Source organism: Colletotrichum fructicola, assembly GCF_000319635.2.
Source record: "Colletotrichum fructicola Nara gc5 chromosome Unknown KSG_Nara_v1_contig05, whole genome shotgun sequence".
NCBI classification, from domain to species: domain Eukaryota; kingdom Fungi; phylum Ascomycota; class Sordariomycetes; order Glomerellales; family Glomerellaceae; genus Colletotrichum; species Colletotrichum fructicola.
This window is the reverse complement of record NW_027094055.1, coordinates 77,184-91,585: the sequence shown is the minus strand read 5'-3', so window position 1 is coordinate 91,585 and position 14,402 is coordinate 77,184. Positions and strand designations below refer to the sequence as shown.

The 14,402-nt window shown below is 53.5% G+C and overlaps 3 protein-coding genes across 3 annotated transcripts; 1 reads left to right on the top strand and 2 right to left on the bottom strand.

The window, feature by feature from the left end:
• Positions 1-3,208: 3,208 nt before the first annotated feature.
• On the bottom strand, positions 3,209-4,952 carry gluP-1 (Glucose/galactose transporter; the record flags this gene model as incomplete). The annotated part of the gene is made up of 5 exons (XM_032035006.1): positions 3,209-3,474; positions 3,532-3,863; positions 3,923-4,492; positions 4,657-4,744; positions 4,808-4,952. The coding sequence occupies 5 exons, from the start codon at positions 4,950-4,952 to the stop codon at positions 3,209-3,211; spliced, it is 1,401 nt and encodes a 466-aa protein (XP_031886189.1).
• Positions 4,953-7,130: 2,178 nt separating this feature from the next.
• sirQ-4 (Short chain dehydrogenase sirQ) lies at positions 7,131-8,742 on the bottom strand (the record flags this gene model as incomplete). The annotated part of the gene is made up of 4 exons (XM_032035007.2): positions 7,131-8,041; positions 8,098-8,373; positions 8,452-8,494; positions 8,644-8,742. The coding sequence occupies 4 exons, from the start codon at positions 8,740-8,742 to the stop codon at positions 7,131-7,133; spliced, it is 1,329 nt and encodes a 442-aa protein (XP_031886190.2).
• A 3,133-nt stretch (positions 8,743-11,875) lies between these two features.
• On the top strand, positions 11,876-13,869 carry pho-4-3 (Phosphate-repressible phosphate permease pho-4; the record flags this gene model as incomplete). Its single annotated transcript, XM_032035008.1, has 3 exons — positions 11,876-11,954; positions 12,082-13,533; positions 13,586-13,869. The coding sequence occupies 3 exons, from the start codon at positions 11,876-11,878 to the stop codon at positions 13,867-13,869; spliced, it is 1,815 nt and encodes a 604-aa protein (XP_031886197.1).
• Positions 13,870-14,402: the final 533 nt, after the last annotated feature.

Here is a 14,402-nt window from a genome sequence, read left to right as displayed (position 1 = left end):
GGCCTTCGCGTCAAAAGTCGGAGGAGAGGAAGATTCCGCAGAATGGCGTGGAGGCCTCATGAGGGTAAAATTCTGATGAACGATGAAAAAGTCTTTCGGTCGGAATCACTGAGGGTTTGATGAAGTTGCAAATTGAGAAGGGATGCTGGAATGGAGCTTGACTTACATGCGATATAGTTGCATTTTGCGAACCCCAGAAAGCGCGAATGTTTCGCACCCCACAATGATCAAAAAACTCACGATGGCTTCATTTATGGGTCACGACTGCAAAACCTCTCGCGAAATATCGACACGTCAAAACACAAAGCCTTGGAAAACCGCGACGTCGACAGCATCAGAACTCATGTCTTGATAGACATCCTCCCATACTATCAGCTTCAAGACCGTTAAACGGCCATCTCGGTGTTTTTTGGCCTTGTTGCTGGAGAACACAAAGTTCGACGCTAGAGAGTTTCAGAATGAACAGGCTGCTCCAAAGACTTAAATCACTGAATATTTCGCATATCTGAGCATCAGTCGTCTTCTTTTCGAAGGCCTCGTAGCCGCGCAGCCATCGCATGTCGTTGAAAAACTCCACCTCCACATCGTGTGGATAAGTGGTCCCAAAGAAAGCCTCACGATAATGCTACAGCGGCTGCGAACCGAACATCTGGGTTGGTATTTGGATGAATAAGCAACTACAACCTCTTGCAGTATCTACAACTGTGTACATCACCAACAAGACAGGATTCCACAGTGATTGTCTGGCAACCACTGGTACCAGTCTCTGTCACAAAGTACGATTTTTGTCAATGGTTTCACCGCGGGCGAGTTATTCAAGGTAGATAAGGCTATGACGTCAATACTCAACACCGATGAGAAGCGGAACTGTTGCTGCATTGCTTTGTATCAACAACATCTCGGGGGGTCCCTTTTGCGTCAAGTAAATCGGCATGTTCTGATAAGACCGTCGTGATGCCAAAGAATTGAGGTCGATTTAACGACCAGGTTGCAGTTTTGGGACCCAACGATTCAAAATGCCAATTCTTGTCCAACAAAATCCTCCGTGACATCGATCTGCAAACACCTGTTCCCGAGACCAGTTTTTTCTCCTTTGACAGCAGAGTCAACCAGCTTGGTACTGACGATCACGATCCGATCGATACGCAGCGGCTACCGAGCTCGCTAAACTCGCCGCGTCGGCGGTTTTGCGGCGGCAACCGTATTCCTGGTTTTTCGCAGGAGGGCCGCAGCGCGGATCGTGACGCCGCCGGTGGGACCTCAAGTCTCGAAAATCTTGGAAGTGGTTGACTTGGTGCCCCCGCCGCACTCGGCACTGGCCGCGGTGCCGAGGCGTTCTGGAAGGCCTGGGGGCTTTTCTTCTTTCGGCCACGGGCCCGCCGCTGCTGCAGAAGCGAGTGGCGGAATTCTTATCTGGTCGGGCGCCGACGTTGTTCGTTTGGCTGTGGACCTAGGAGCCTTCAGGCAGAAAAGTTGGTCGATCGTGAGCCCGAGCTCGGCCGGGGGTGGGGGTGCCGGCTCCGAAAGAGGTTGGCTGGCGTCGGCGGTCGGGGACGTCATGGCCGGAGACTGGAGCTAGTGGATGGTCAAAGAGTTCCGAAGCACCATTTCAACTCAAACAGCGCCGCCATCTTGACCCAAAACAAACCCATAGGCTGTTGACTTTGAAGGACATGCGTTTGGGGGAGGCTTTCTCATTTGTGCGTGTTGGCAAAGGATTCGACCTGGAAGAGTGCATTTATTGAATATCAGTAGCAAAATTTGGCTGGGTACACTTGCATCAGTCCAGAGAGTGAAGTACCAGTCGTAGTTATTTGACAGAAAGAGCCATAGTAAGTATTCACGGATCTTTACCTCTGGTACCTTCCATTGCTATGACACCAGCAAGAGCCATTAGCAAGACACAATGAGCCGCGCCGTAGTTTCCTGTGCCGAGAATGTGACTTTTCGTCAAGAATGGGTCGAATGCATTCAACAATAACCAACTGCTTTGCAAATAAATGCTTCTCAGGTGAGCAGGTCTTTCTCAAGGTGCGTTGAGGATATTCTGGAAAAGCTGACGCTACGGCTATCCCATTGGATGCCACATGACGCCAAAAGACACGGCTCGAATGCAGCTCCAGTTTTACCCCAAATCTAGGGAAAATGAATTTTCTGATTAGGTCAAAAAGTAATTTAGTGTATCGTCGTATACGTTGATTTTGTTTTACTCCGCACAGGGGGTTTCTGGCGTCATGTGGCAGCTGATGGGATAAACCTGATGTTCTCTGGAATAATGACTTTTCCTTTGAGTTCTTCGATAGATTCATCGCAGATGTCCCATAAACCTCGGAAATGCCTTGGTTCGGCGACAGTCGGGCATCCAGCATGATCGCCCTCGTAGACCGATTATATGGACAGGCGACAGCTGGTTGCTGGATTTCTACAGCATTTACAGAGATTAACATATCAAATTACCCAGAAACTGCCCACAGCTTACGATGTCAAGTCTATCGCATGACTCAGAAGAGATCGGGTTCAGAGGATCTTCACAAGGCTTGTACCACGGCTACGCCCAATGAAACCCCATCAGAACCCTGATTGTCCTGCGGCCGTGGTACGGCTTTCTCAAGTATTGCACAGAGTATTGCAGCCGAATATGACCATACTGATCATGGTAGAAGGAGAATGAAAACTTCACCAAATGCGATGGTACAGTAGCATTTCAGCCTCTAGTATCAAGGAAGTGAGGGCAACATATAGTCCACATCACACCGCACCTCTCTGTTTTAGCCCCAGTTTAAGTATGATATCAACAGTCTCTATCGTCTTAGAACATCATGGAACTTAGTCATGAAAAATTATATGCTTCCTGAAAACTTTACCGCAACCTACCGGTTTATATCAAAAGAATTGAGCGCGTTTCCCAGTTGTATGCAGCCTTTGCAACGGGGTAACAGAAATGATCACCATAGCATTTGGTAGTGCCATTCCCAAGAGGCCACTCCGAATTACAGCAGCTGGTATCTGTCCATGCTAATTAAATCTTTTGACGTAATTGCCGATTGGTGGGACACTTTGTCCTAACGTCAGACGTTCCTAACCTCCCTAGACAAAATGTTCTTCAGATCTTCAATTCAAAATCAAGTGGTATCTCGGTAATAAAGTACACTGCTCCGGCAATCATCTTGTCTGTTTCAAGCCCCTTCTTCCAGTCTCCGAGTCGTATTCACGGCAACGTGGGGGTGGCGTTCTTGGTCTGCTTTTCCTCGATGGCCTCAATTCCTCCTTTCTCCTCCTCGACGGGTCGGATGCCGACTTCGGTCTCTGTGAAAGCATCGACGACATTTCGGTAGGCGGGAATGAAGTTGACGGCGAAAGCATAACTCCATGCTAGGACGAAAAAGATGAGGGGGATGACCATGGCAATTCCCATGCCCTTGTGATCGCCCACAACACCAAGCAAAGGAGGGACAACTGCACCACCGGATACACCTGTGAGAGAAGGGTCAGAGCCTAGTGCATTTGTGAGGAATAAAACAAGTCACTTACCAGCAATGATGAAGCCACTGCCTCGCTTCGAGTGTCTGCCAAGACCTCTCATACCCAGAGCCACAATGGTTGGGAAGCAGATTGACTCGAAGAAGAGAACAATGTAAAGCATCGCCATACCGGTGTTACCGTGTTGTGTGATTGAGGGGGCGATGAAGATCACACAGCAGGTGAGAAAGCCGATGAAGACCAAGCGAGGTTTGAGGTAGTGCATGATACCGACACCGACGAAACGTCCGACTGCAAAAGCTGCTTGGGCACCAGCCAGAAACTTGGCACCCAACGCATCATCAGTGTCCGCTCGGCGCTCAGTCACATAGTTGATAAAGAAGCTAAGAAGATGTCAGCAGCGGTGACAAACACAATGGTACAAAGGGATGAAGAAGCTCACCCAGCAATAGCAACCTGAGCACCGGTGTAGCAGAACTGAGCGAAGGATGCATGGAAGAGGCGGTACTGCTTGCGGAAGGGCTTGACATCGGTGTTGGCGTGAGTCTCGGAGGCTTGGAACTCCATGTCGGCATCAGTGATCTCAGGGATGTGGGAGAACCAAAAGACGATGGCTAGAGACCAAACGAAGACGGCAATTGCAAGGTAGACCCATTGGACGTTCGATAAAGCACGTTCGTCGTCGAAGTTAAAAAAGACGTATGATCCCATGACGGGGGCCACAACGGTGCCGATACCGTTGAAGGCTTGGGAGATATTGATTCGGATTTCGCTATGCTTCGGCGGGCCACACACAGTGATGTACGGGTTTGCGGCCGTCTCGAGGGATCCCAGACCATTGCCGATGATGAAGATGGCGGCGCAGAAGCCACCAAAGCTCTTTGCGATGATGCATGGTATCGCGATGACGGCGCCGAGTCCATAGAGGAACAAGCCGAACACAAAGGTGGCCTTGTAGCCCCAGTGTCTCAAAATCCAGGCTGCATGACCCAAACTGGCGAGGAGGTAGGCACTGTGGAGGCAGAGTCAGTACATGGTAGCTCTTGAACATTGTCTAGAAACTTGGCGAGCTTTCGTGCCGCTTTCGGGCATGCGGCGAGGTAGTGTGGGAGATTGGCGAACTGCCAAGTGGTACCGAGCCCAAAGATGCGGGAATTCGCGTGCGGATGGACGTACCCGAAGTAAGCGGCTTGCAAGCCGGACGATCTGGCCCTAGTGATGCCAAGTGTAACCTGGAAATGCTTGTTCAGAGTGTCAAGTAAGCCTGTCCAAATAATGTCAGCTATCGTACGAGCCAAGACTGGGTCGAATGACAATGAACTCGTACCATAGGAAAAGCCCCATAGGAAGAACAGGATGGTGACCAAGAAGATGGGGAAGAGCGACTCCTTCAGAGTCAGCTCGGCCGCGTTCGTCCGCACATTGTCCTTTTGGCGCAGGGACCGCTTCTTGAGGAATTCTTTTACGCCCATCGCGGACGGTCGATGGGAGACGGCGTTGTTCTAAGGCAGGCTTGTCTCTGGATGCGGGATAAGACAGCGACGACGGTCGCACGTTGGTGATTGTAGTTGCAGTAGTGTCAGAGCCTCTGGGCGAGACACGGGAATCGGACGCTAGCAGCCGTTGGTCGCTCGGGCTTTTGTTGGTGCTCGGGTCTTAACGCACGTTGGACAGAGCTGAAGTTTTCTGGAACGAGGGGAACCGGGTCAGATGAAAGCTTATAAAAGGTCGAGGCGGCCATACTCTCGGTCGTTTCGAGCCTTATTCTCCCATGCGCCGATTCGCTAAGCTGACGAACACGTCCACCCCCCTTGCTTGCCATGGCTAGCAAACCCTCGCAAAGGGGGCAAAACCCGCATACAACTTCAGGTCAATGGCGACGGACAGGCAGTCGGTTGCGCCTGTCTGGGGTAACGGGTGTTTGGAGAGGATTGCGGGGGTGGACACGGCGGATTCTGAGTCGCCGGGGAAGCTGGTTGTGCCCCCATCCATCTCGGTTCAAGTGCGGGGTGAAGGTTGGGGGAGCCAGTTGAGAGAGACGAGGTGGATCTCTGGAGACCTTGAAGTTCGCATGGCATCCTTGGCATGTCCATTCAGAAAGCCCAAAGTTGGAATTCCCCCGGATGAAAGACAAAGATGGTCGGGCATCATGTGAGTGAGAGTGGGAACAGAGCCGAGTCCTCAAGGCAATGATTGGGCGATATCAGCGGCAGTTCCTGGGGTCTGGTTTGAACAGTCCGGGGCTCGACACAATGTTGGCCCGAAGGCGGACACACGGTTCGCGTAGCAGTCCGGCCATGGGCAACTGAAGGACTCGCGCGCCAGGTCTGGGGAAGAAGGTGACATCACTTGCAGCAGTCTTCGATGTTTGCTCCTCTTCCATCACGTTTGATTCGTCTCTGTAGATGTTGTGCCCTGGTCTGGTCCAATGAATACCGCACTTCAGAGACAACCTGCAGGCTTGTGCTCGATGCCGATCCCCGGTTCTGGCGAAACGCGTCGTGAGGAGTCAAGCACATCAAAAATAGACTCCCCTCTACCATCTCCAAGTCCATGTCTGACATCGTCGCATTCGCGATGTGTCAGATTGGAGAAGACCCGAGAGGCTGGAATGTTTGTTTGACAGATCTGAGTATCCATGTGACAGCATAGGTAGACGATCGTCAGGTGTTGATGCCACAGAATTAGCATGCTCTGCTATGCGCTCAACCTACTGCCCGGCTCTGATGACTGGGTCTCACCGAGCCGACGTAAGACCACTTACATCGCGATCCGGTCTAACATGCAAATGAGTGCAAGACAAGCTCAGCGCCAACAGCTTACCTTTGAGACTTGTCTCGGGCGCAGAATCAATAGTGGATTGCGCGTCAGCCAAACCTTCACTCACATTCGCAATCAGCGCGAATGCGGACCGTAGAACCCAGTTCCCAAAGTGTGAGGAAAATTCTGCATCTTATCATCAATTAAGCCTTTCACAGTACTCTGTGGTATCTTTTTTGTCAATTTGCCAAGCATGGACAGCCATATGACCTGAGCGGACTGAGGATGAACTGCCGAACGCGAAGCCGTTGGAGATCGGACGGGAGTTTGCGCCATGACTCGCAGCGCGCGCGAAAGTGGGCGGCCGCTCACGTTGAATGCGACTCAATCCCTGCTCTCCAGATCGCCAGCTGCTCTCAGCTGCTTCCATCTGTTCACTGATTCTTTATGCCAAGGCTGACTTCGGCGACGGCCGCTCGATGACCAACGAGAAGCCATCGCGTCTCCTTGGCACCAACACAGCTCTCTGATGCCAAGATCTGACAAGCAGTGGCGATGGCTAGCGCCGTAGTGATATCCAGCGCGTTTCGAATCATTGCCGCAGTGAAAAGCTGGTCAATTTGAGCACACTGGGCGTGACAGCCTAGGGTGCGCACCCCTTTTCCCCAAACCGTCACCGAAGGACGTCGAAAATACCGCATCGGGCGCACGCTTCATATCGGCCAAGACTCTTGTCTTGCGATGAGTTCTACAACGATGTTGTAAAAGGGTGAATCCTCTCTTTTGATTGAAATTCAGGGTCAAAAAATGGGGGATACCAGTACAGAGGTCGTGGTCGCGTCATCAATGCGCCGCGTGTCTTCTCCCACGCCTTCAACCAGACATGATGCTCAGAACGCCGACGGGATGATTCTGGCCACCCTCATCCGATCAAACACCTTCCCCCAAGCCTCGATTGTCGATCGCTCTTCGCCAAAGCCGGTGCTGTACATTTTCGACATGTCAAACTGCCGGTCCGTGTCGAACTGCGTCAGGAGAAAGTACTCAAATCCGGGGTAGATCATGGGATTGTCGGCATGCCCCTTTTCAAGCCCATGCTTGGTCTCCAGCTCATCCCACCTCGATATGTTTTCCCGGATGAACTTGCGCACCTCAATAGGGTTGTCCTGCTTGCTCTTTACGCCTTTCAACTCGAAATATTCGCACAGCACTGGCCATTTCTCTCGCCAGCACGACGCCCTTTTCGCATCGCCGACGTTGAAAGCATCCCCTTTCTTGATGGACCCGGCGGCCGTGGTTGACAAATGAAGTGTCTGCCTCGCAATCATGTCCGCCGAAGCATCTACACTCAGCGCGTTCCAGCTATCCTCGGATCCAGGAAAGGGACACTCAGCGCCGGCACCATGGATGTAGCGATACAAGCTGAAGAAGATGCCCAAGACGGTCCCAAGAGAGTACCAGTTGCCGTTGGGGACGAATCCGACGACAATATCGGGTCTCGTTTCGCACCACGACCAAGACCTGTCGCTGGCATATTCGGCGATCCAATCCAGCTGCGGGTAGTAGAAGAGGCCTGCATCATGCGGCGGGCTCATTCGCGGTAGCGTCTCCTTCATTGGAGGAACCATGTTGCTTGGTCGATTACGAAGGAGGTGACAGCCGTAGGCCTTGGAACCTGTCTGTAGAACGACGAACTCAAGTGCCGGGGAGAGGCCATCTACAGCGATGACAGCCCTCTTGAACATGTCAATATTCTCGTGATACTCGGCCTCATAATTGCAGTCCGTGTGAGCCTTGTAAGCTACCGGTTGTCTGTGAGTATTCCCATATCTCCATCGCAGACTCTGGTTAACGCACCTAGGTAGAAAACATGGGTAACCATCTCAATGCCTTTGACCTTCTGCTTCATTATCTTATTCAACTCATCTTGATCCCCTCCCAGCAAGTCAACGCCGGAGACGACAGACAATCTCTCATCTTTGGGCCATAGCGTCTTTTCGAGATCAAGTGGCCTATTCGTGAGTGCGATGCAGCCGTCCCAGACGCCGGTAGTGGGGTAGTCATGGAGAATCTCGTTGACAAATGACCAGCCGGAGACGCCGCTGGCTCCAAACACAAGTGCTGTTTTCTTTCCTGTCATTGTGGGATGGGTCAAATAAATCGCCTACATAAGGACCTCTTGAGAAGTCTTGAGGAGAGTGCGCAACAGACCTGATTTATCCAAACACCCTTTTTCTTTTCCCGCGACCGTTGGCTACCGGAAACCGTGAGCCGTGCCAAGAGACAAACGGTCCGAACCCGTCACGGCCGCTGCGGCGGGGGAAGTGGTTTTCCGGGCCGGGAAACCTCCCCGCGCGCCCCACATCTTTCGCCGTGCTTCACGGAGAAGCTACATGTACTCACACACAAGGCACCAACTTGCTCGCTCCGCAAAATGGGCATGCATCTGGGTGCAGTGACGAGCATACTTGCTACGGTAGGTGCTGCCTTGACAAGCCCCATTTCGAAGTACTCGGTTGTCGAATTCGAAGCAGGCATTCCCACCCAAGTGGTGCATCACTGGCCTGCCACATCTGCACGAACCCCGGCCTTTCGAATCATGTATTCAAAGAGTCGAAGTGGAAACAAACATAGAGATAGGTCTGCCGCTAGGCGGTCCAGCTGTCGGCTCATCGGCATGGGCGACCCACCATGGCAGACCGGACGGACAACCCTGCCGGGCTGCCGGGTCCCGGCTGGCGGTGACCATGCCTGTGGGTGCTTGATATGCACAGCGGCAACACGTACTGGGTCTCCGCAGCTGGTTCGCATGTCGATGTTGCTTTGGTCTCACAGGGACCCTCTGATCCATGTGTCTTGAACTACTGCAACCTTGTTCCTCTCTGGGGGGCACGTAGGTGTCAAAAGCGGTGCGACGTCACGTGTGGTGTTCGACCGCAGCAAGCGTTATCCCAGTCTGTAGATACAGGTATTGGCAGTTGCTTTCCTCATGTTCAGGTGTCTCTTGAGGATCAAAGAGTTCCCATTCTTGCGCCCGCCGTTGAGAAGCAGTCTACGAAAGTGGTGGCCAACAACAGCATTATGAAGGAATGCCAAGGCTCCAAGGAACCATACTACATACTTACGAACTCTATCGGGAAGCCTTCAGGACACCACTCGTATCCGGGGTGGCGATAAACTTACATGAACATCAGTCATGCTCGCCAAGTCGGGCAACAGAACGTGTCTCAACAGCGGATGCAACTCGCAGATGCAGACAGCAATGCAGCACCCCAGCTGTGCGGACGAAGAAGATTCGAAAAGGCTTCTAGGCTGGCCCACGGCCAATGCCACCATTGTCAAAAGATCCAATAGCGCGTGAGATTGTTCGACACGCGCTTCATCTGGCAGGCGAGCAGGCGAATGTGGCGTGCCGCTGCTGCAGACGATTGCGCTGTTGAGCCAAGCCAGGGCCGGCTTGCAACCCCCTTGCAGGGCCATCGCCGAGGCATCGCCCAGCCAAAATGAGCCGGCTTGGCCTCGCGAACGGGTGCGGTCTCTCCTGGCCTACGAAGCGAGCACGTGGGTTCGGTCGCGGCGAACGGGTGTGGGCGGGCCAGCCGGGAGGGTGGGCGTCGGAGTCTTGGCCGTCTAGCACGCGGTTCGGAGACGGCGCGGTCTTGGTTGGACCTGGACCCAGAGGGGAAGAAGAGGAAAATTGTCACGGATGGCGTGTGGACTTCAATCCGAAAACTCGGGTCGCCGAGAACTTGCCGTGTCATCTCCAGGGAGTCTGGACACGGCTGGAAGGCGTCAAGCTTTGCCAATACTGCGGCATGCAGCCATCACATCCATCTTCGCCTGACACTGGAGCGCCGAGATTCTTGTCATCAGGGAGGCGGAAAGCTTGGTTCGATTGGCAGCCTGTAGCAAGCCTTGCCAGGCCTTTCCCACTGCTGTGGCATGTATTTCGTTCCTTCAGCCCCGATCGGCGGGTTCGAGAGGCTTGGGTGCGTCCTGGCATCGCGTACCCGACTTGGCGATGTGTTATTTTCATCGTCTCTGCAACGTCAGTCGTAAATTGGATATTGGAGAGTCGCAATTATCAACGTCAATGCATGGCATTCTGAAGAGAATTCGCCGGGTGTCACTGTGCCCTTGTGGAAGATGAGGGTAAAAACACGTGTGACAGCTTCGAATGGAGGCAAATGGACGTGAACCAGGATGTAACCATAACGTGTCCCAGAGGGCCGGAGCAATTAGGAGCTCTCCGGCCTGCCGCGGTAGACTAGTCATGGGCTTGGAGCGACAACGCTTTACTCCATAGTTCACTTTGGCCGCGACATTGCGGGCGGGCAGCTTTTTCTCCATATGGGACCGAGTCGGGTCGTGGATTTCGCGGAAATCAGCTCACTGACGAAGGATTTGTCAAACCGAACAACTCATGCGTCCTCGGTCACGATTGGGCATTCTTGGCCTCAGCTAGAATGCATCGCAACGTCGGCCAGCCAATACGGACACCGGGTTTGCCTATTCTGCTGAGTCGAGGCGTCGGTCGTTGGTCATACTACGGGGCTATACCAAACCGGGCACCGAGGCGCCAAGAGTTGTTTGCGCAGGTATGGCGACAGACTTTTCGCAACGTGCTTGGGACACGCATTCCGGGTGGTCAAGAGAGACACCGGGCTAAGCGTTGATCGGAGGGGTATTGGGCGACAGTGGCTGAGTGGGAAGGGAAAACCCCGTTCAGGAAGGGCCTAGCTGCGATCCAAAGGAGAAACATTTCATGTTGGTGGATACGGAGAAACGAGAAAGCCTCAAAAGGACCGGAGAGGCAAACCCTTATCGGTAGGTCGAGCGTCGGTCGGAGGAGGCGTGCGTGGGGTCTTTCGTCGGTGGTAACGCTGTTTCTCATACTTTGAGCAGAAGAGTCGTGTGCAACATCAGCAACAGGACGGCGTAGCAACAAGCAGAGACGAACAAGCCAAGACCAGGAGGGCTTGGCGCTCTCTTAATATGCTCCTCGACGAGCAGGGGGGTTGAGACCAAGTCAAACAACTGTAGCGAAGAGATGCCACACGTGGAGGGGCAACGACTCATGATTCGCCAACTCCAGATGCCCCCAATCTTTGCGGGATGAGATTCTTCGCCCAAATAAAGCTTGCTGGGTGGATCCGAACTAGTATGCTAGGGATACCGACATCTTGGCACGCTAACCCCATCTATCATCCTTGATGCATCCATCCCGTCCAGTCTGCCATCCGTCCATCGGGTCTGGTTCATCGACCACGGACAACCATGTGGGAGAGGCGTCTCTTTACGAATACCGCAGTTGAGAACTCGAGACGAAGAGGGGAACATGGTTCAGCAACTGAACCTGGAGAGACATGGGGCGGGGCATGGGCATGGGGTGTGGGCAGAGTCTTTGGAGTCAGAGTTTGGTCTCTGCATCCGCTGATGGCCGCCACGCCCTCGTTCTGCGGTAAACCAGCATCCGCCAAGCAGACACATATAAGGTCTATCGTGTGCGCTCGTCCCTCATCGTAATCGCCTTGTATGTCTGTCCTGTCCCTCAGCAAGCGCCCCCTTCCCCTCATTCCTCGAGACCAACAACACTTCTGCTCGCAAAGCCACAGCCAAGCGGCAGTCAGTCACAATGGCGCTCGATCAGTACACCTATGTCTTTGCCATTGGCACTTTTTTTGCCATGCTTGACGCATACAACAACGGTGCTAGTAAGTAACAACTCCGATCCGGCTGGTCAAGTTGCTTGTGCAACGGAAGGTGGCCTCAGTGCCCCTCCATCACCGATCTGCACGCGATGAGATAGACTTTCAAAGGCTGACTCGCATGAACCTTCAGACGATGTTGCGAACGCTTGGGCGACCAGTGTGTCGTCGCGATCCATTACCTACAGACAGGCCATGATCTTCGGCACCATCTTCGAGATGCTAGGAGCCATCACCGTCGGTGCCCGTACTGCCGAGACCATTAAGAACGGCATCATCCCCAACTCCGCCTTCAACGACAATGCCGGTGTCCAGATGCTCGCCTTCACCTGCGCCCTCGCCGCTGCTTCTTCCTGGGTCATGTGGTGCACGCGACACTCCGCCCACGTCTCCTCCACCTACTCCTTGATTTCCGCCGTTGCTGGTGTCGGTGTTGCTACCGCTGGCGCCGACAAGGTCCAATGGGGATGGAACAACGGAAAGGGTCTCGGTGCCATCTTCGCTGGTCTGGGCATGGCTCCCGCCATCTCGGGATGTTTCGGTGCCATCATCTTCATGCTCATCAAGCTCGTGGTCCACGTCCGCAAGAACCCGGTCCCTTGGGCTGTCTACACCTCGCCCTTCTTCTTCCTCATCGCCGGTACCGTCTGCACGCTTTCCATCGTCTACAAGGGATCTCCCAACCTGGGCTTGAACAAGAAGCCCTCTTGGTACGTTGCCGCCGTCACAATGGGAACCGGCGGTGGTCTCGCTGTCATGGCCGCTCTCTTCTTCGTCCCCTTCGTCCACGCCAAGGTTATCAAGAAGGACTACACCATCAAGTGGTACCACTTCATCCAGGGCCCCCTTCTGTTCAAGCGCCCAGCTCCCGCCGACGCTGAGCAGGCCAAGGTTCCCAACTACGCCGTCGTCCAGGAGGACGAGGAGGACGAGCAGCTTCCCCGCCACAACGAGTCTTCCCAGGCCTCCGACTCTGGCGACGAGCCTCTCAAGGAGAGCAAGGAGACCTCCATCCCCCACGAGAAGTCTTTGGCCGCCGCTGAGATTGGTCAGGGACCTTCCTACAAGCAACTCCAGGCTGAAGGTGAGGCCAAGCTGCACGCAAAGCTCCTCAAGAAGCGTGGTCCTCTCGGCTGGGCCATGCGCCTCCTCCGCGACAACCCTATGGGCCCCGGCCAGATCTACGAGTTCCACAACATGAAGATTATGCTCAAGCGCATTCCCGCCATGATCACTGTCGGTGCTCTCTACGGTCTCCACTACGACATCCACGCTGCCCAGACTGGTATTGCCGGTACTCCCGAGGGTGAGCGCATGAAGCGCGTCTACGGCGCCGCCAAGAAGTACCCCAACGAGGTCGAGCACACCTACTCTTTCGTCCAGATCATCACTGCCTGCACTGCCTCTTTCGCCCACGGTGCCAACGATATCGGTAACTCCGTCGGTCCCTGGGCTGTCATCTACTCTGCCTGGAGCACTGGTAACGCCGCTGCCGCCAAGGCTCCCGTCCCCGTATGGCAGCTTGCTGTCCTCTCTGCCACTATCTCTCTCGGTCTCATCACCTACGGTTACAACATCATGAAGGGTAAGCTACCGATTCAAGCACTATATTCGAACCATTCACTAACAAGAAGCAGTCATGGGCAACAAGATTACCTACCACTCCCCCAGTCGTGGCAGCTCCATGGAGATGGGTGCCGCCATCACCGTCCTCGTCTTCTCTCAGTTTTCCCTGCCTGTCTCCACCTCCATGTGCATTACTGGAGCTACCGTCGGTGTTGGTCTTTGCAACGGCACCCTCAAGGCCGTCAACTTCCAGCGTGTCGGCCTCTTGGTCTTCTCCTGGATCATGACCATCCCCGTTGCTGGTACCCTTGGTGGTGTCCTCATGGGTCTTTTCCTCAACGCTCCTCACTTCTAAATGCACTATACCCATTCCCAACTATAGGGAATACCTTTACTTGACTCATGTGTCGTCGCAACGTTTTACTAGATTTAATGTACATCAAAAAGGGGATTTGGCATAGCATAGACAGGATGGCAGTATGTCGCTAGCATCAAACAGAAGAATAATGACAAAGAATCGTCACATTGACAACGGCCAAGTGCTTGGCGAAGTGAATATGAAGAAGTGATATACGCAGTCCCCCTTCTCCGGTGATGGATCCGGTCATGATCCACTGCACATGGTGCTAGCGCTACTACACGGGCCGTCCCACGACACTTCGTTCACTCCGGCGCCTCTGAATGAACCGTAGATAGCTGCCTTGGTGAAGCCAGGTGCAACAGTCGCTTACTTATTTTAGATAGAAATAGAATCAGCCAAGAAAACAAAAAGACATTTCGTTGGCTGTTGAGGATGCGTCGATGTTTGGATACTCCTCCGATTGACTTGAAACATTGGCACCGCAGCCCATGCTACTAAAGAAACACCGGGAGCATCGTGGTGCACAT